The following is a 21,915-nucleotide window of genomic DNA, read 5'->3' as shown; positions in this document are numbered from 1 at the left end:
ACTGGACGATATTTGGGATGAGGGCCTCGCCCTCCTCAAGAACCCATCCACGACGCCGGCTAGAAGGGATCGGTACGAGAAGAAGTACCGGGTCCCGGACTCGGTCGTCTCTGCGACCCCCAGGAAGAAAGCGGGGGGGGGCGCGGCCTCTACTTCGACCTCCCCGCCGGACGGCGAGGGAAAGAAATTAGATGCAATGGGACGCAGAGTCATCTCGTCTGCAGCGACGACGATTAAGGCGGCCAACGCCTTGGCTATCGTAGCCCGCTACGACAGGGAGTTGTGGTACAAACTGGCCCCCCTGCTGGACTTCCTACCGGACGACAAGAGGGCGGAAGCACTAGAGATCTTGCAGGAAGGAGAGGTGGCGTCGGACCACGCCATTACGATTGCGACGGACATCGCTGACACTGGATTTCGCCAGTTGGGCAACGGCGTGTGCCTTAGGCGGCGTGGATGGCTCAAGGCCACTGACTTCCATCAGGACGTGCAGACCAGAGTCTTGGACATGCCGTTCGACGGAAACAACCTGTTTGGGAAAACAGTGGACGATTCCCTTCAATCCATCAAGGCAGACACAGAGACGGCCATGGCTCTTGGGGTTCTCCAGTAACGGCGGCCGCCCTTTCGGCGCGGCGGAGGCAAACAGGGTGCCTCCAAAGGTTCCGGCGGCGGATTGTCCACCTACCGTCAAGCGGCCCGTTCGTCACCGCAGGAAGCTTACAGGGGACGAGGCAAGTCGGGCGGACCCCGCCGTCGTCGCCAAGGAGGACAAGGTGGCAAAGCCTCGTCGAAGCAGGACTGAACCGGCCGTGGGGTCGGGCCCCCACCGAAGCACCCCGGTGGGAGGCCGGCTGGCGAGCTTCGTCAGCGTGTGGGAGTCCATCTCCACCGAACGTTGGGTGCTGGACGCCCTAGCTCAGTGTCACGCGCTCACGTTTCTAAAGAGGTGCCCGCGCGTCCCCCCTGTGGTCAGGAAAGAACATCACGTCCCTCAACTTCTCTTGGAGGTAAAGGCGATGCTCAAGAAGGGTGCCATCGAGCTCGTCCCAAAGAGGCTTCGGGGCTCCAGAGTTTACTCAAGATACTTCCTCGTGAAGAAGAAGACGGGAGGATGGCGTCCCATCCTGGACCTACGACGACTGAACAAATTCATCAAGGCACAGAAGTTCCGGATGGTCACCCTCCAACACGTTCTGGGTCAGCTGGAGGAGGGCGATTTCCTGTCGTCGTTGGATTTGGAGGATGCCTACTTCCATATTCCCATCCTAAAGGGACACCGAAAGTTTCTCAAGTTTGTGGTCCAAGGGCGTCACTACCAGTTCAGAGCCCTTCCCTTCGGACTGAGGTTGGCACCCAGGGTGTTCACCAAGTGCCTCGCACCGGTGGCGGCGCAGCTGCGCCGAGAGGGGATCCACATCTACCCCTACCTGGACGACTGGCTCATCCGAGCGAAGACGAAGGAGCTCGCCGTGGAGCACACGGCAAGGACCGTCCAATTACGCACTGTTTCTGGGAGCGAAGCTCGACACAGTGTCGCTTCTGGCCTCTCCGTCGGAGGAAAGGACGAGGGCCATCTTGGGTAAGGTGCAGCGGATGCTGGTTGCGGACGCGGCCAGAGTGAGGTCCATCAAGTCCCTCCTCGGAATGATGTCTTCTTGCATTTACCTCATCCGCCTGTGCAGGCTCCGGATGCGCCCGTTGCAGGAGTTCCTGGACGCGCGCTGGATCCAGACGACGGGCAGCTTCGAGGAGAGGATCACACTCGACGAGAGTTTGCGACGAGCGATCCGGTGGTGGGGCACCCGCGTGCATCTGACGGCGGGCATGGACTTCCAGACCCCCGGCCACCAGGAGACAGTGACCACGGATGCCTCCCTGCAAGGGTGGGGAGCGCACACCGGAAATCTGCACGCGAGAGGCCTTTGACTCCCGACGGAGAAGTCCCTCCATACCAACGTCCTGGAGCTCCGTGCAGTGTTTTGGGCCCTCAGGTCCTTTCTTCCGTCCCTCAAGGGTAAGGTGGTGAGGATCTTCACCGACAACACCACCACCATGTTCTACATCAGGAAACAGGGCGGAACCAGGTCCCCAGCCCTGTCCATGGAGGCGCAGGATCTGTGGCATTGGGCCATCGCCCAAGGGATGTTTCTGGTGGCGTTTCATCTGGCAGGGATAAAAAACACCATCGCCGACTCACTCAGCAGGGAGCTGCGCTCGTGCCACGAGTGGGAACTACGACAGGATCTAGTGGACCGCCTCTTCCGACGGTGGGGCACACCCCAGATCGATCTGTTCGCGACGGCGACGAACTCCAAGTGCCGGAGGTTCGCCAGCAGGTTTCCCCAGCCGAGGAGCATGGGCGATGCTTTCTCGTTCCCCTGGGAAGGCCTGTTTCTATACGCGTTCCCTCCATTGCCATTGCTGATCCGGCTCATCAACCAGCTCAAGAGGTCACGGTGCAGGATGATCCTCGTCGCACCTGCGTGGCCGAGGCAGATATGGTTCCCGGACCTTCTGGACTTGTCAGCGTCCCCGTCAATCAAGCTGCCACTGGACGCGGATCTTCTCTCCAGGGAAGGAGGCGCCATCCTCCATCACGACCCGAAGTCGCTGAACTTGCAGGCCTGGCTCCTGCAGCGTTAGAGTTTGGAGGATACGACATACCGGCCGACTGCAGAGAGGTTCTTGCAAAGGCCAGGGCGTCCTCAACTCTTAAATGCTACGGACACAAATGGAAGAGGTTCTCTGTCTGGTGCCACGCACGGAAGATTAACCCTCTACGGATTAAGGCTCCCCAAGTACTGCCGTACCTACTGACGCTGGCCAAAGCTGGACTGGCGCACGCGTCCATCAAGATTCATCTTGCTGCGATCTCCCGATACACCAGAACCACGGGGCGGACGTCTGTGGTCTCATCGTCTGGTGAAAGAGTTCATGAAGGGAATGTTCAGATCGTTCCCGCCGGTGAAGGGTCCGGCCCCGGCGTGGGAGCTCAACGTGGTGCTGACCAAGCTCATGGGACCTCCGTTCGAGCCTCTGCACTCGGCTCCGTTGAAGTTCTTGTAGTGGAAAACAGCGTTTCTTGTGTCCATCACCTCCGCACGACGGGTGGGAGAGATCCAGGCCCTTTCCTGCAAGGCCCCGTACTTGACTTTTCACGACACGAGGGTAGTGCTCAGGACGCACCCCTCCTTCATGCCCAAGGTGCTGTCGGACTTCCACCTCAACGAACCCTTGGTGTTGCCTGTTTTCTTCCCGTCGCCTTCGTCGCCGGCTGAAAGGACTTTGCACTCGCTGGATGTGGCTAGAGCGCTGAAGTTCTACGTGGACCGCACAAAGTGTTTTCGGAAGACGTCACAACTCTTTGTGAACTTTGGACCTGTCAATCAGGGGAAGGCTCTCTCGAAGGCTTACATTTCCAGATGGCTCTCCGGCTGTATCATGTACTGTCATCGGTTGGCAAACCGACCGCTGCCTGGCCGTCTGAGAGCCCATTCCACCAGAGCGATCGCAGCTACCACGGCGTTCCTATCTGGTGTGCCCTTGCTGGACATCTGCAGGGCTGCTACGTGGAGGTCGACGCACACCTTCACGAAATTCTACTGCGTCGATCGGGATTCCAGGGAGGAGTCCAGGGTCGGCCAAGCAGTGCTGCGCAACCTGTTCGCCTAAGGTGAGCCTGGTGAGGAGGTAAGAATTGCTTAATGTTGAGTTTGATGTAGTGCTTAATGTTGAGCCTTTGCCACCTCCCGTGGTTGTGCATGTGTGTACTGCTATGTATTCTTTATTCATGAGCATGTGAATCCAAGTTACTTACCTGTAACTGTTGTTCTCCAGCATGGGTCTGGCATGGATTCACATGCGAACCCTCCCGCCTACCCCTCTGCGGCTCTTCACTTGGTCATACTGCCACTTCACGTGCTACCAAATCTGAAGATGGCTGCCAGAGGCGGGGCTTAGGTAGAGGGCAGTCATTGGCTGTGGTCAGTATGACGCAGAGATCAGTGATTGGTTACTACTAAGGAAGACAGATCAGAAACGAAACTGATACTGATTTTTTTCTTTACCGAGGATTCCCAGCCTGACGACGGGGAATATTCATGAGCATGTGAATCCATGCCAGACCCATGCTGGAGAACAACAGTTACAGGTAAGTAACTTGTTCCTTGCTATTGGACCCAGTTACAGGGGGTGAACTAGTGAGGGAGGTTCACCTGGATGGGGGGGCACTGGGGGTTTGGAAGTGGAACACTGACGGGTGAGATGCTGTATCCCCCTTTTTATAACACCTTTCCCCCATCCTACCCCGTAGGATATTCAAACACTTTGCCCCCCCCCCCCCAACTCTAATACTTTTGCACATCATTAAAGACGGACAAACACTAGAGCCGCTTAGTTGACGTGTCCCAACACAAGGGTCAGGCAAAGCCAGGCAATTGACCAGAATCACACACACACACACACACACACACACACACACACACACCTGGCTGCCCTTTCACTTCCCCACAGCGATAAAAGGTGGAGCACGAGAGCACCATACGAGCAAGGCAGGCCGCATGACGAGACAATCCAGGCACGTCAGTTCAAGAGGAGGAGACAGACGCATAAACCGAGAGGGTGACAAGGAGAGAAGCAACCTTGCCCCTTTCCGATCAGGGCCCGTGAGACCTCTGTGGAAAGAATTGTAAGATTGCGAACAATAGCCCAAGTGTGTTGCAGCAGATGTCAACGGTACGCAGAGCGGGCCCACGCTGATGAGCAGGTCAGTGGGAGACGCCTGCTACCGTGGTACCGGCCTTCACTCCAGATACAAAGAAAGGCAAGCGGTTAGTCGAGGGGAGAACCAATAAAGAAAGCGAACTGTGTTGAACAAAATGTCATGATGCCTGCCCCCCCGGACATCCGGATCAAGTCCATCTGCCCAGGAAACAGGCATCCAAGCACCCACTGGGATTCCCACAATCCCAGTTATGAGCTATATGGGTGCGGTCCTGGCGCCGTAGGCGCCAGGCTCATATTGTTAAACTTGCCTCATGCAGACCATGCTGCAAGGGACTTAAGCATAGGCCATCGTGAGGCCTGGAAGGGATTACTTTTCTTTAGGGACAAATTTTTGCTTGGGTGTGGTTTTGGGACTACTTTGAAGGCTATTTAAACCACGCCCGATGAACAGCACACGCTTCGCGTTATTCTGCCTTCTGCAGCGTTACGCTCGCCGTGCCTGCAAGCCGAGCATCCTGTCTTCAGCCACGCCCGCCTCGACTCCAGACCAGATCCTAGAAAGAAGAAGGAAAAGTTAGAACAAGGACATTACCTTTTGATCATCAGCAGTTCTCAGAGCTGCTGCACCATCGAATAGAGAAAAAGATTTAAAAATCAAACGCGTCACATCGCCAGCTGCAGCGCCGCGCCATACTCGCCAGTCTTCACAGCATCTCCACGACCCGGCGCAGCCTCCATCGCCGCGTCGTCGAAATCCTGGCATCTGAAAAGACAAGACAAATAACAAGGTGAGCCAATTGCCAACAAGGACAATCTTCTTTCACCGCAAGATACTTACTAGAGTTCATCACCCGAGGCACTCTTCTTCTGCACACCATTTCTTCTTACGCCGCACCTGTAGTTAGACAGAAGGTAGTCAGTTAAATACATTTGGACTATTATTTTTCGCCGGACAGTTTGGGAAATACAGACTCTTACCTGAGCGCTTCTGCTTCCAATGAGGTGATCATCCCTCGGCTCAAGCTGCAAGAAAAAAGGGAGAAAAGGGGGGCAAGAGTGAATAACAGACATTTTGAACTCTAAAGAACTATATGCTACTTACCTCGGAGTCATCAGTTGCCGAATTCGCCCAACTCCTTCAGACTAGTGAAGTAACTGGTTTTCTACGCGCCCCTGCCTTCCACGCAGGATGGAAAGCTCATCTTTTCAAACTATAAGGTGAGATCAGTGAAAGGGAATACAGGAGGTGTTCAGTGGGGAACAATTGAGTGCGTGTATATTCTCGCCCACGGGTGGCTAATTCCCTTTTCCCTACCTTTTAGGAGATTATTCTTACAGGTCAAGCAGACGAAACTAGGAGGGCCAGTCCAGTCAGCCATCACCGCACTACGAGTCACGCTGGTGGAGTCCGTAGCAGTCCAGTTCCGTTCGACGCCCCTGTGGGGTCTAGGTGAGCGTAACACAAAAGTAGAAAACTGCTGATTGCAGAATTTACAAAGAACTATTGAGGTAAAAGGCTAAACCAAGCTGCAGATGAGTCAGGCACCATGTGGATTCTCACTCGAGAAACTCTGGGCTATTACCCAATTGTTGAAACTGCGATTACCAGAAGGCCTTGGGAAAGGCGAGAGGGTCAAAGTGGTCATACAGGGGTCTAGTAAAATCCTCTGTACAGTCGAACGTCTTCGACCAGCAGATGATTGTAAATAAGGGAAGTGAATCCCACATCGTAAGAAAGTAGAAGGCAAGAGTGAACCCGAAGGAGGGATGCTGATGAAAATGGGAAAAGTCTAAAGTCCCAAAGGAACAATGTGTTGACAAGAGTGAACCCAGCAGAGGGTGGTCCACATTGAACTGTTTGAAAAGACATTAAGGTTCGAAAATTTAAGCTAAGGAGATTCTGTTGAAAGCCATAGTAAACCAAACCGAGTGAGGCAAACAGTTGAGAAAGGTCTGCTCCCGGAAGAGGGGGGTCCAGGGTGAGAAACTCACACGCGAACAACATGTGAATGCAATCGAAACATTGTTTGGAATTCAAGTCAAAGTGAACCCGACGGAGGGAGGTGGATATTCGACAGTGGTCTAAGGCCCGGAAGAGGGGGTGAAGAATCAGCACCTCAAGTGCAAAACAGAAGGTACTTTTTGTTTGTTTTGATTTTGAATATATCCGGCCATCGGAAGCAGGAAAGCTAACCTCCGAATGTCCTGATATCGTTAAGAACTATTTGGGGATCTGAGCCGGGAAGAGGGGGAATCCCTGGGTGAAAAAATCTCCCAACGTACATATTGAGAAGAACTTTTGTTGTTATTTTGAATACATTAGACCCTTGAAGGCAAGAGACTTTTTTACAGAGCAAGAGACTTGGCCATCAAAGATCCTGATAGCTGAAAACGGAACTGTCGTCTCGTGCTCGGAAAGCTCGTGCGTGTGCTGTGCTCCAGAGTCCCGCCTTGTCCCGTGCTATAAACTTGGGGAAGGGAGACCACGACTACTGCATCCTGACATATTATTTGAGAACACTTCTTTATTTCTTATGAACCCTATCCCACACTCTTTTGTATTTAGTGTAAGGCTTGGCAATAGGTTTTTCTTAGTACAGGCACTTTTATGTGACAAGACGCCACTAGGACTGCCTTATTTTGATTCGATGGTCGCAGCTTGCTCCCATTTTAGATTTAGGCTTAGATTTGGCATTTTTCCACCCTACCTATGCAGTTTAATAAACACCCTTGAACTGTGATTACTTGTCTGTCTATTCTTGATACCATGCAATCCTTACAGATTGCAGTACCATCATCCACAGCTTTCAGTACCCTTCACCACACTCGTGCAGCACCCTCTCATTAATGCTCTCATAAGGGATGGTGCAGAATGTTTTGATTGTTTTATAGTTCATCTTGCATCCTCTTAAAGTATTCCATACCTAATTTCTGGTACTCTTGTTTGTTCCTTAACCCTGTCCTTGTTCTCTGCTGCAGATGCAGGCACAGAAATTGAGACTGGCCCACACCCGAGGACCCTATTATGGAGGCTCGCTACCGAATGTGAACCAGATTGGGAGCAGCTCCTCAGAATTCCAGGTGAGGGACCCAAAACCGAAACATGTCTGTGCACACTGCAAGATCTGGCTACCGGTCTCATCTTTCTTTCGTTCCAAACATGTGTAGTTTTCTGTCTTAAAAAGGGGAATGATGTGCTTATAGATTCTAAGAGGCTGTTTTTTGTGAGCCGTTGTTAGCTGGGTGTTGATCGTTTAGCGGTTGGGAAAGAGCTAATTTGTTGTGTTCCATTCTGGGAGGTACGTTGGTAGTCCTTTTGTCGTGCATGGTGTTTGTTGGGAGCTGTTATGTAGGAAGGAGGTAATGCTTTGGTTCTTCTCAGTGGCGTTTGCATCTTTTGAGTGCTGCTCTGACGGAAAAGAGGTTTGCTTCATGTTTGTCTATGTCAATTGTTTGGATTTTGCTCCTTGGAAGGAGGCGTTTGTTGGCTGCTGTGAAGTGGAAAGAGGTATTACTTTGTTACCAATGTATTTTATTTGTATTTTTGCTTAATAAAACTATGAAAATAAAATTATACAATAAAGACAATTACAACCGGAAATGCAAGTCAAATCCATACTAAATATTACATCACATAGCTTATGTAAACTGATGAATTCTCTGTTCCATATGGTCCTGTGGCTTCAAATATTGTAAAATGGTTAGTGGCAGTCTTCATTTTCTTTGCATTTGAACTCTGAACTTAAGCAATAATTGGCACCGCAACTAAAATAGATCTCATGTTCCACTCAAAAAGCTGCAAAAGCCATCAATAAATGCAGAGTAGATTCTTAGATCAGGCCTAGTAGAATATATACAATTTCTTAATGATCTCGGTATCCGCTCCCCAGGCTAGTAATTTTCTCTGAGGGTAACAAATTAAACCTAAGGTGCATTGATCCTTCCTATACAGAGGACACGAAAAACTGTCAAAATATTCAGAGCAACAGGCAGAAACTGTGGTGTGTGCAACCTGTTCCTTAGCATGCATCCTAGTCTTTATCAAGCTAATATTACGCCCATGATCCACTTCCATAGACTTTTTCTTTATCGTTTGGATGCTGTGATAAATCTATTCTAATGCTAGCCCATCAGTATTTAAAGTGCATAGTAAATCTAAACCGTTCTTTTCAAATTGGTACTGCTTTGCCTTAGTAGACCCTTGTGCTCCTTAGAGGAGGTCCTGATTTGTTATTTTATCTTGCATTTGTATACCGATTCCTGCCATAGATTGAGCCATCGAAGCACTTTGCCTGTCTGAGAGGAAAAGGAGGAGTAAAATAGAACATGCAGTTGTGGTAGGGAGAAGCAATGACTGGTTGATATTTGGGATACTGGTAGATAAAATGCTCAGGAAAGCATGAGAAGGACAAGGTGGAGAAGCTATGTATACAATTAGACCGAATTGATTGTGTGATTCGACTGTATTCTTTGGGGCACAGCGATGGAAGGAAAGATATTTATTTATATTGTGCTGCAGCCCACGGGCATCAGGGCGCATCACAATTAGACGAGGACAACATGAAAAAACCCAGAACTTTCATAGTATCATTACAATTAGAGACAGTGTGTTATTAGTGGCGGTTGTGTTTTCGTGCTTTGGCGGATGATTATTTAAATAGCAACGTCTTCAGTTTCCTTCGGAAGTAAGATTCCAGTCTCACTTGACTTGGCATCTCATTTCAATTAGTGGCTGCTTTGGAGGGGAAAGCCCTCCCTAATCCATTACTTTTCTTTGAGTAGCCAACGTTCACTAGCCCTTGGGCCTTGGATCTGAGGGCTCGGCTTGGTTCATTTAAAGTGAATTGTTTTTTTATATGGATGGGAGTTGCTCCAAAAAGACAGTGGTGGACAAAGGACTCAACGGTGATACGGTGTTACATAGCTAACCAGCGGAGGGACTTTCTATCATAGTCTTCCTGTGATACTGTGTTATTCTGAATAACTTAACATTATTTAATGCATTTGCTGCTATCGCTCAACATCAATAAGTTCCCATAGTAGCAAGTACCTTGAAGTACTGTTTGGCCGCTGAACTTTTGTCTCCTGTTGTGGAAAAAGACTGCTTATATAAGCCCAAGGACTTTACTTACTCAAGGACTACATAACCCAGCAGGTGAAAACCTCCTTGTATACCTTTAAGGATCAACTACCATTATACTATTGTACTGATACAGTTCCTAATCATTGTATTTACATTTGTTTAGGCTTTGTGTACAATGGCAAACACGCCCATTTCAAAGGCGTGTATAAAATCTGCAAGGCGCGCGCACCGTAGCAAGTACCTTCAAGTACTTCTTGGCCGCGGTGTTGTGGTCTAGCGGCTACACTTGAGTGCCTTTTAACACCTCTAACATTGCTTTAATGCTTGGTTGCAGGTTATTAGGTTAATAGGGCTTTTCACAAGTTCACGTGAGATTACTTTCCCTTGTAGTGTAATTCAGAGGACTAGTGCAAAAGCCTGTGGAGCGATAGCCTGATAAGCCGTTTTATGCAAATTTATACACTCAAATCCAACATGCCAGACTTACCCGAGCTCCCACTGACTCCAGCGGCAAAGCCATCCAAACCCACAGTGAAAACAAAACGTGCTTCTTCAAGTAAATCTATAACACTCACGCCAGTTCAAAGAACGCAGAAACAAAGATATACGTTCCTTTTGCGCTATGCCGAAGAATACTGACAACTCGGTTTTTGCTGATAAAAATCATGTGGAACAAAGTGACAAACTTGCAACAGAAACAAGATATGAATAGCAAAGTGATAAACAAGCTGCAAATAGTGAAATCTTGCACAAGGCAGACCTTGGATTCCCACGGGTGTCCTCTTTTGGGAAATGCATGGGGTGAGAAGGTATGACATCTGTTGTTGGCGACATGTTTCAGTGAGTGGACACAGGGAAATGTCTCTGAAATTGTCTGGAAATTAAGACAATTCTCAGACATTTTGCTCTGGCCACCCACCGAAACACACCGCCAACAACACATGGCCTACCTTCCCGCGTCCCCACACGTGTCCCGATGAAAACGGTACCTCACATGTGTGGGTGCACCTACCGGGGGCGCAAAAGGAAAAGGGTAACCCACTGGTAACCCCAATCCTTTCGCCACTGCCCATTTTGTTCATGTGGGCAACCTACAGATTTGGGCCTAGGGTGTTGAAGCCAGCAAGGGAAACAGGGAACCCCATGCGTTTCCCAAAAGAGGACACCCGTGGGAATACAGAGTTCTGCCGTGCGCTAACTGCCCCACTTTTTATTAGCCACAATCCCCGACAAAGTGTGATATTTGGTGGGGAAAAAACACAATGTTCACTGTTCAATTTGCAAGGAAAAGGGGTAGATGCCGTAGAACCCTTCCTAACCAAGGCTAGCAAACTGTCTTCCTAGATCTAAGACTTGTCTAAGAGAGCACATGAACCAAAGAACTCAATACTAAAGAAAACATGTCAGAGTGTTCTGTGAAAAGTGCCAAAAAATAGCAGTCCCTATGGCAGCTACCCTGGAATACTTGAACCCTCACAACATATTAATATAACAACTTGCAACTTTTATTTCTCCTCTAGAATTTACTACGGCTAATATAGCGCGCAACACCTTTAAGTGAAACTCAACAATCTGCATGTGTTAAACATAAGGCTGCCGCTACTTGCGGTGTGTGTGGAATGCTGACAAGCAGGAAGACGAACTCCCAACAGCTGAAGGGAATGAACCCAGCACCAGTGCCGCGGGCAGGAATGAAGGCGTATGCCTATACTGCTGACAGGAATTACAATTAATATACACTACTGAAAAACTGTGGCAATGACTAGGGAAGTTACAGGAACTGCAGAGGAAACAACTATGAAGTAACACTAAGATAAAAGGGTCTACAGAATGTACTGAGGGAACTGTTGACTGGAGCCGGCACCGAAATAAGCATACACTGCAAAGCAGACGACGTGAAGCGCAGAGCAGGAACAGGGAGGGGCTTATATGTGCAGTGAGTGTGAATCACTAGACCTTCACTGTCACTTCCCATAGGACCACTTGGTCGCCATATTGGGTAATGAGGAAGTGCCTCCTGCTACTTAGCCTAGGCATGGTTTTTCCTTATTCACTGACCAAGCATAAGCCGTGGCCCACAAACCTTTAGAGGTATATCTAGGGGCATGACCCATGATCATGACACCCCCTTCCCATCACTTTTTTTTACCCTTTTTTTGCCCCCTTCCCTGGGGGCAGATGATCGGCCATCTGCCCCCAGGGGGGCCCCTAAACTGCAGGCCCTATCCTATGGGGGGGCCTGCACACGTCTTCCTGGTGGCCCCCCCACCACAAAATGGATGGGGGCCACCTCATATTCTCCTGCTTGGGGTCAGAAATCTGCCCCCAGGGAGGGCTACAAGGGGTGGCCCCCCCTTTCCACTTGGTGGGGGAGGGCCACAACCCTTTCAGGTGTGGGCAAAAAAATAAATCCTGTGTCCCCCCACCCTCATCCCCGTTCAATTGCATTGTTTTTTTTTAATGCCCCCTCCCCTGGGGGCAGATGGTCTCCTGTCTGCCCCCATGGGTCTTTATATCTGTGCCCCCATGCTTTGGGGGCGAGGGCTGCTTACTGTAAGCAGCCCCCACCTCCCCCCGCATTCAAAGACATCCCTGGTGTCTAGTGGGCATTGCTGCCCGCGCATCGAGCGCTCTGCGCCCGATCCGCGGGCAGCAATGCTGTCACAAAGGGTATCGTTGGAAAGGGGAGGACCTCCCCTTTCCAACGATACCCACCTCGATCTCCGGCTTGAAATACAGCCGGAGATCGAGGGGGAGAAAGGTGAAGACTCACCTTATATTTTCCCTGCAGCAGCCCGAAATGGCTGCTGCAGTGAAAATTACTTTGTTTCACACCGGCGTGTGACGCACGCTGACGTGAAACTGAAGGTAATCCAGCCCCCTGGCAGTGCGGGGGGGACCTCCCCCTCACATAGCTCGGGGGTTGGATTACAGTTTTGCTCGATCCCTGCGTTGCAGGGATCGAGCAAAGCAGAGTGCCAAAACCGACGAGCCGGCTCTTAACTTGGCCTTGGGGAGATGACCTTAACCAACAACAAAAACAATGGATGACATCGAAACTAATAATCAACAATGCTAAATCCCGGTTTAGATGGACGCAGAACACATTAATATCGCTGAATGACGTTGTAAAATAGTAGGCTGTAGTCGGATGTAGGTTTAACAATTTGAAGATTTATTGCAGTGTTAACCTAAACAACAGCTCTCCTTGTGCACATCAAACAGTATTAGTTTTCATGAGTTTTGGTTTCCGTGAAAGGGTTAATGAAGTCCAGAGTTCAAAAGAAGCTCCACTTGGCTTCTCGCATCTTTAAAAGGGAAAATAAAGTCAACTTAATTCTTTTTCTCCACGGACCTTAGCCTTCAGTCTGACTCACCCTCTGTTCACTGGGTTAAGAAAACAAAAAAAACAAAAATCCACACGGAAGGCACAGCCCTTGATTAATGGTTGACGGCTGGTGCTTCTCCTCAGCGAGTCCGCCTCTGATCGGGATCTCCCCTGTGCCTCTCAGTGAGCCTTCTAGTACGCCCAGTCGCAATCACCTTTCCATTCCTCTCTGGTCTCCGGCTCGACTTGCAGCTGTAATCAGAAACACCTGGTGAGCTCTCTGTTGCTGCATTTAAGCCCCTCTCTGCTCCTCCCCTCCCTTCAGTCTCCAGCCAGTTTTCCCTCCCATTCCCCACACCTGCAGGGCGTTTTCTTTCCTCATTCCACCCAGTTTCATGCACTGTTTGACCCCACCCTGTATGTCTCTGGGGCCACCCATCTACATGCGGGCTGACTGCATTGTACCAGTGCCAGTCTCTGGTACACCTATTTCCATGCTGTATGATTGGGTTGTACCTAGGCCGTTTTCCCTTTTTAATTCTGTCTCTGCCCCCTCCTTGGTTTCGTTTCTCGTGGTGGTTTCTGGGACATGTAGTTTTCTTTTGATTTGCTGTGTTAACCTTTTGTTGGCTGGGTCTCATTACTAGAATAGGGTCCTCCCTTGGTTCTGTTGCCTCTTTGACCACCTCACAGACGTATTACAATCCTACCAAGCACAATCTGATTTTGAGCCATATGTAAACACACTGGCGCTCTTTAAGAATGTTAACAACCTACATGATCTTGGTTCCAAAAAAACATAATCATATCTATCACCATCACCTGCAGCAAACCAAGACCATCTATAGAAGGGTGCTAAGATCGACTCACAAACCTCCTCCTGATGATGGACAACAAGCTATAAAGGCCACCAAATGTAGATAAAGAAATTGGATACGTTCACATAAGAGTAATATGTTTCAACACGACAGTGAAAACGTTGTCATTAATATCCAGTAATAATGTATCACAAATTTGGTCGTTGCTCAATGAAAGCATAGGACAAGAGCAAGTAAACACACAGTTGAATGGTGTATCAGAAGCTCAATGAGTAGCACATTTCTCAGCTCCATACCAAGATGAAAAATGTGATAACTATCAATATACATTTCAGTCTAAGCCGCCGTGGAACCTGGAGTGCTCAATAGATATAATTGAAGAGTTAATAATCAAATCCTCAACATATGGCGCTGCAGGACCCGACGGCCTAACACATATGCTGAAAGAACACCCGAAACAGTGGGCCATTATACTCAACAATATATTTAAACAGATACTCCGGACACAAAAGATCCCAAATTCATGGTGTACATCTCTCATAGTCCCCATCTTTAAAAAAGGCGATCGAGGAGTGCCGTCAAATTACTGTCCAATAGCACTCCTCGATACTCCTGGTAAAATCTTTACACGCCTAGTACTGAGATTTCAATTGTTGGACCATTGAAGCGAATCATTGGGATCCAAATCAAACCAGGTTTGTCGGGGGAATGGGGACTGTGATAAATATATTCACGTTAAATGCACTGAAAGAAACAAGCTCATAATACTAAAGTACCTATATATTTTGCATTTATCGATTTGCAATCTACGTTCGACTCTGTATCAAGAGTTAAACTAATCAACAAACTCATTGAAGCTCAATGCCCTCCGAGCATGCACTCCGCAACATCAGTGCGGATTAGAATCTCGATAATGGGCCTTTTGTCATCAGCGATGAAAACTGCAAGAGGACTGAAACAATGCTGCATACTTGCTTCAGCCCTATTCAACTTTTTCATTCACAATGTAAAAACAGCTCTTGAGGGTGTTGATTCTGATTCGCCTAAGATGAATAACGTGGCGATACAAGCTCTATGGTACGCGGACGACCTTGTCCTAATATCAAAAACCCTGATGGGGCTTCAAAAACTAATTGCAGCCCTCACTTAATACTTTGACAATAATGAACTCATTATAAACTTTAAAAAATCACATTGTTTTGTATGCTCCTAAATGCTCCACTCGAAACAGAATGGCCTGGAAAATCAAAAACGTGAACCTTGAAATTGTCCCTAATTATACGTATCTAGGCGTCGCTTTTGATGGTATGCCAACTGCTAACGCACAAATGTCCATCATTGCAAATAAGGTGACCCCAGCCATATCTCAGACCAGGCTGATATTATATAAATTTGGCAAATTCTCCATCAGCCCTGCAATTCAATTCTGCTGGCAGAAAATCACTCCAACATTGCTACATGGTCTTGAATCAGGCATAATCATCAAAGGCCTGTTTTTTGACAAGCTAGAAGCCAAATATTGCCAGCAGATTTTGGGTGTCCCACAATGCACCCCGGGGCCATGGCTGAGATATGAGCTGGGTCTCGCGTCCTTACAAGCAAAGTACCATTGGCAATTATTTGCCCTGTTTTGAAAATGTTTGGTATATTCTAAAATTAACACTTTGTTAACGACAGTGGCAAATTACATGTTCTCTTCTAAACATCAATTCAGAGTGGACCAGAAACGTCATGGAAATTATGACAACAGCTGATGTTACCTTAGAGACTTTAATCAACAACCCTGATCAAGCCAAAAAGATGATTTTTATACAAGATTGGATAAACGCACGCTCCATCTGTTTAACTTGCAAACATTTCAACCCGCAATATTTTGGGGAAAAAAAGCTTGGTGTCACTGAGTCATATTTATGCAAAGCTCCTAATCCTAAAATGTGTTCTGCCATCTTGAGATTACGCTTGAATTTATGGCCCACCCGTGATATTTTGGCACAATGAAACCAGATTAGCCAAGAGGAAAATTCATTGCCGATTTTGTACCAACCAATCTGTCAAAGAGACGCTTGAACATCTTATCACAGAATGTACACATTTTGTCAAACATATGGCCGGGATTGCTAATGTGCTTCCTGAATACAGATGGTCTTTGATAGTAGCAACACGAAATATGAGCATTCACATAGCCACGATTTCTTTCCTCAGTGCTTTAGAGTTGCATGGTGAGAGCTAAAGAATGAGCTAATCATACCACACATTATATGCACCATCATGATATGGAACACAACATAATATGAATAATTATAATATGCAATGTTCAATCTGAGTGTTGATCAAGCTAACAGAGGGTGACTTGCAGTATGCTTTCTTGATCTGTTTCTGCAATCGCTAACTGTCACAGTATTTGTAAAGACTAGAAGTTTCCTTGTATGATTTTATATTTTGCTTAATTTCTATTTTATTGAATTTGTGTAAATTGGAACGTTGAGAAATCAGCTAAATCAATCAAAAAAAGTTCCCATAATCCAGTCTTGAGAGGATTGTGGCTCTGGCGATGATGAAGGTATTTTGTTGACTTAGCAATGATCTGATTTGGTTTGAGAAGTCTTTAATAATATTGACCGTTGCGTTTCAAATAGGCAACTTGACCCTCAGCTCCTAAGGATACTTGTAAATGGACGCCAAGTGACTTAACTTTGTCAGAGACCTTAATCATAGAGTCTTTAATTTTGAAGGACGAATAGGCTGGATCTATTTTTGCCCTGGCATATGAGGATCTGAATGTCATGAGCTCAGTCTTGCTTCCATTGAGGCACATCCAGTTTGCCTTCATCCAAGCTTCTATGGCATCGTAAATGCAAGAGAGCTTGTTATTGTCCCTGGTGTGACAACCACTTAACTCGATCAGTTGAGTATTATCGGCAATAAGGGTGCATAAACAACGTAAGTAAAGATTAAAAAGGAGAACTGGGAGGCCACCAGGGCGTGCACAGGCAATGGCTGCCTGAGTGCACAGCTCCCGCCTTGACTGGGTCAACGCAGGGAATTGAGCCCACCCCCCGACCCCCCCGGCAGGCCCACCTCAACGGAACCGCCTGGGGACCCCCCCCGGGCGCCCACCAGGCGAAAGAGCGGCGCTCGGGGCCCCCGGATTGCAGGAGTTCGGGACCCGGGCCTTCCAAGCGATTTGAAGGGCGCCGCGGAGCCGGAGGAGAGACGCTCCTCGCTTGCATCCATCGGGCCCCTTGGTCTGGCCTGCCCCCTCCCCGCGACTGGAGCGGAGGACCGGCCCCCCGGAGGCCAGGAGACACTGCGGCAGCCCGGGGAACGGGACCCCCCCGCCCTCCTCCCATCCCCTCCACCCGGACGGTGCCGGACGAAGATTTCCCATCGAGGTGGAGGTCGGAGATCCCCGTGGCACCCGGGAGCCCGACACAGCGGGTCTGAGGCCTGGTACCCCCCCCCCCCCCCTGATCTGCGCGGTAGGCGCAACACGGACCTGCCCCCTTTGGGGACCTCGACCGCGGGCCGGCACGGCCCTGAGGAGTGACGTGGCGGTTGGACCGCGGGCGGCCGGAGACCACTGGAGGGCGCAGGTGGGGGCCGCAGAACACCGGCGGAACGCGCTGCTCCCCCCCCCCGGACACAGAGACTGGACTATGGGCCCCTGGGACCCCCCGGGAGCGAGGCCCCCGCCTGCAAAGGGTGGGGCGTGTGCCCGCCTGGGTGCTGGAGTTGAGGCGCCTACCCCCCTGCCAGCTTGGACGCCCCGGCCCCCCCCTTGTTTTGCTGGAAGACACAAAGACAGAGTTCCCCGACGTGGGGGGATACCCAGGTGTGAGGCCCCCGCCGGTCGCAGGTGGGGCGTGTGCCCGCCCGGGGGTTGACCCCCCGTCCATATCTAGTGCCCACCGGCTGGGGGTGGGGGCATCGGACCCTCTCCCCCCCCCCCCACCCTACGAGAACAACCCGCTGGTCCAGGCCACAGAGGCCCCCCAAGCGCCACCACCCCGTCTCAGGGAGACCGGAGGAGGCCCAAAGCGGGCACGAAGAAATTGCCCAGGGCGGGAGGCCCCCGCCGGCAGACAGGCGGGGCGTGTGCCCACCCCCCCAGACCACAATACTACCCAGGAGGCATCGGGGAAAACCCCAGACGGGGCAAGGGGTGACCAGACCGCTCCTCCCCTACCCCAGCGCGCTCCCCCCGAAGCAGAGCACAGGGAAGCGTCAGATGAGCTGGAGGGAAGTCCTGCAGGGATACCGCTTCCAGAACACCGCAGTGGGCAGCGGGGGCACGAGCCTCAAGAGGACCATGGCCCATTCGGAGGGTGCAGCCCCGTCCTCAGCTGCAATGGAAAGGGGCTTTGCCTCGATTTTGCAGGAAATCAGGGACATGCGGTCCGACATAGCCCAGAAATTTGAGAAAATGGATCAAAGGGTGGACAAGATTGTTGCAGGTTGAGACCAACCAATCGTCCTCAGCAGCCCAGGATGTACAAACATACGTGAGACTGGTGGCCCTGGAGAAGCGGGACGAGGAAAGAGCTCGGCAGATGGACGATTTTGAGAACAGGGAGAGGAGGAACAACCTCAGAATTTTTGGTGTGCCCGAGACAGAAGGGGAAACGGAGAGGGACATCACCCGAGTAGTGCGTGAAATCATTACCCTTTTATTCGCAGAGGAGATGACAACCGAACCAACCTTCGACAGGGTACACAGAGCGGGGGGCAGGGCGGGGGCCCCCAGATCGATCTTGGTCCGGTTCCACTACTACACAGAGAAAACGAAAGTGCTGGAGGAGGCCAGAAAGGCCAGAGAAATCGCTTATAACAACGCCCAGGTCTCCATATTCCAGGACCTCTCAGCCTACACGCTGGCTAAGCGTAGAATGTGTCGCCCCCTCACGCAACTACTGAAGGAGAAGGGCATACGCTACAGATGGGGCTACCCGTTCTCCCTAACTTTTGAATATATGGGCCAACGCTCGACCCTGACCACGGAAGAGGATATAAGGGGGGCTATCCAGGAATACACAGTGGACTCGAACCCCAGGAGGGGCCCAACGGGGCCGGAGCATGGCAGACCAGGCGGCCCGGGACCGTCCGGTGAAAGAAGAAAGCGCACCGGCGCGAGGAAATACAGGAAAATGAACACCCCTTCCCCAGCGAAAGACGGAGAACGGAATGACTCAGAGGACTGAAACGGGGACGCCCGACCGGGTCCGTGTCGGATGGGCGCAGATCCTGTGTTTTCATTATTTACATCGTCCTACTGAACAGCAAGTATGATGGGTCTACACGCGAGACACAGCTGGGGGGGTGCTGGGGGGCTCAAGGGAATGAGCATCGAACGTGGATTTCCTGGCCAAGGTGGGCAGGCTGGTGGTTCGGCCAAAAACCAGTGATGGCGGAACTAAATGGCTGGACGCCGGGGTGGGGGGTGGGGGGTACACAAAAGTTGGGGTTGTTCAGTTGGGGACCGGGGAAGGGGGGCAGTTGGGGTTTCGTTCTAGACCCAAACGAGGGGCAGGGGTAGGGGGCGCAGGGGAACAGGATACTATCCAATGGGAGCATGCAGAGAAGAGCTATGGGGAAAAGTTGACCGAGAGAGAGGAAATCTTAGATTATGGCTGATAGTCTGCCCGCCCTGGGGGTGGGCTCCCTTAACGTACGAGGCCTGAACACCCCTACGAAAAGATCCCTGGTTTGCAGGGAATTTCGACGGGCAAACCTCGATTTTCTCTTTGTGCAGGAGACTCACTGGCCACGGGGGAAGGAGCCCAAGATGCGGGGAGGATGGATCGGGGAGGTCTTCAGTGCCTCCCACAAAAGCAAGAAGAGGGGGGTCGCCATTTTAGTAGCGAGGAACGTGGGTTTCGAGAACGAGGCCACGCTGAAAGACCCAGGGGGCCGCTATCTGCTAGTGCGAGGATCCCTGCCAGGGGCCCCACTCACCCTTGCCGTTATCTACGGCCCCAACGAGGGCCAAGTGCAATTCTGGGAGGAGGTGAGCGAGAAACTCAAGCAGTTCGTCCAGGGAACGGTAGTGGTGGGGGGAGACTTCAACATGGTCCTGGACCCAGTCCGAGATAGGAAACGTACGGGACCCCAGCCCTCCAGAGTGGCAGACGAGATCATGGCTCGTAACTTCCAAAGGGTCAATTCAGAAATGGGCCTGGTGGACACGATTCCGACCCTCCGAACAGACGCCTCCTCCTTCACATACTACTCAGCGGTCCACACGTCATTTTCCAGGATAGATTACATCCTAGCGGACGAGATCCTGCACCCATTCATTTCGGGCTATAGAGTAGACCCGGTCCCCTGGTCTGACCATGACCTGCTTCGCATCACTATAGCGAGGGGAGGGCTCAGCGATCGCAAGGGGAGGTGGAAGTGCAATGACTCCCTGTTGAAAGAAGAGGTCCTAGCCCAGGAGGTCCTTGAGGCCATCACGGACTTCTTTGAAATCAACGACAATGGGGAGGTAGGGTCGCATACCTTATGGGACGCCTTCAAGGCTACCCTTCGGGGGGTCTTGATCAGAATGGGAGCCCAGAAAAAGAGGCAAAGGGAGACCCAGGAAAGGGCTTTGAGGGCGAAGATTGCCCAACTCCAACCGGGGGGCCCCCCCACGGCCCCCTTGGACCGCGCACAGGTGGCCGCCCTGGCCGACCACAGGCTCCAGCTGAGGGATCTCCTCCTCCACAAGACGGAGAGAGGTCTCCAACTGGTCAAACAAAAGTATTACGAAAAGGGAGACAGGGCGGACAAGATCTTGGCTTGGAAACTGAGGGAGGTCCAGAGAAGTAGATTGGTGAAGGCAGTGAAGAACGAGGCGGGTGTGGTGGGCCATGATACGCCCCACATTGGCGAGGCCTTCCGCCGATACTACGAGAAGTTATACTCTTCGGAATACAATGGGAGTGAGGCAGAGATTGAGGGGTTCCTAAACTCTTTACTGATCCCGGCCCTGTCCAGAGAGATGGCGGAGGGGTTGGAGGGTCCAGTGACAGAGGACGAGGTGGAACGGGCGATCCAAGGCATGAAAGTGGGCACTTCCCCGGGGGAGGACGGGTACTCGGTCTACTTCTATAAAAGGTTCCGCTCGACCCTTTCCCCTCACTTGGTGAAGGTGTTCAATTCGGTGCTGGAGGGGGGCTCCCTCCCGGACTCCATGATGGAGGCAATCATAGTGGTTCTCCCTAAAGAGGGTAGGGATCCCGCGGAATGTTCCTCCTACCGCCCAATTTCTCTGTTGAATATAGACGTGAAAATCCTGGCCAGGGTGATAGGCGGGCGGGTGGAGGGGATCCTGCCAAAACTGATCCACGGTGACCAGGTGGGGTTCATCAGGGGAAGACAGGGCTCAGACAACATCCGTAAAACTATTGATCTACTTCACTACGCCCAAGTGTCTGACCTAGACGCAAGCGTCCTGTCCCTCGATTCAGAAAAGGCGTTCGACAGGGTGGAGTGGAGATTCATGGAACTCACCCTCCGGAAAATGGGCTTTGGGTCACACATTAGAGAATGGGTGGCAGCGCTATACAGGGCTCCAAGGGCTAGGGTCCAAGTGAACGGCAAGTTGTCAGAACCATTCCCCCTCTCGCGGGGAACAAGGCAGGGTTGCCCACTGTCCCCTTTGATCTACGTCCTCTCCATGGAACCCCTGGCCATTGCGGTTAGAGCTCACCCGGACATAAGGGGGATAAGGCGAGGCGAAGTGGAATTCAAACTCTCCCTGTTTGCGGACGATATCCTGGCCTATCTGGTGGACCCGGTGTCCTCGCTCCCCCCCCTCCTGTCCCTGATGACAGCCTTTGGCCGCTTCTCTGGCCTTAAGATTAATGCCTCCAAATCAGTTCTGCTCCCCATGAGATCCCTGGACCCTGTCTTGGATCAGCTGGCCAGCCTGGAGGGGATATCAATAGGGAAGGTCGCCATTAGATACCTGGGAG

General features: G+C 50.9%; 1 protein-coding gene across 8 annotated transcripts in view; it reads left to right on the top strand.

The window, feature by feature from the left end:
• CRTC2 (CREB regulated transcription coactivator 2) overlaps positions 1-21,915 on the top strand; it is a 1,479,582-nt gene that overhangs the window by 250,404 nt on the left and 1,207,263 nt on the right. For all 8 annotated transcript variants that reach the window (XM_069651423.1, XM_069651414.1, XM_069651405.1 and 5 more), the window contains one exon: positions 7,708-7,809. In XM_069651423.1, the coding sequence (XP_069507524.1) occupies positions 7,708-7,809 (102 nt within the window). The remainder of the gene's footprint in view (positions 1-7,707; positions 7,810-21,915) is intronic.

The sequence above is a fragment of the Ambystoma mexicanum genome, chromosome 1p (genome assembly GCF_040938575.1).
Source record: "Ambystoma mexicanum isolate Mex_15411 chromosome 1p, UKY_AmexF1_1, whole genome shotgun sequence".
Lineage (NCBI taxonomy): Eukaryota > Metazoa > Chordata > Amphibia > Caudata > Ambystomatidae > Ambystoma > Ambystoma mexicanum.
The sequence above is the reverse complement of the archived record's forward strand: the minus strand, read 5'-3'. Positions and strand labels throughout refer to the sequence as shown.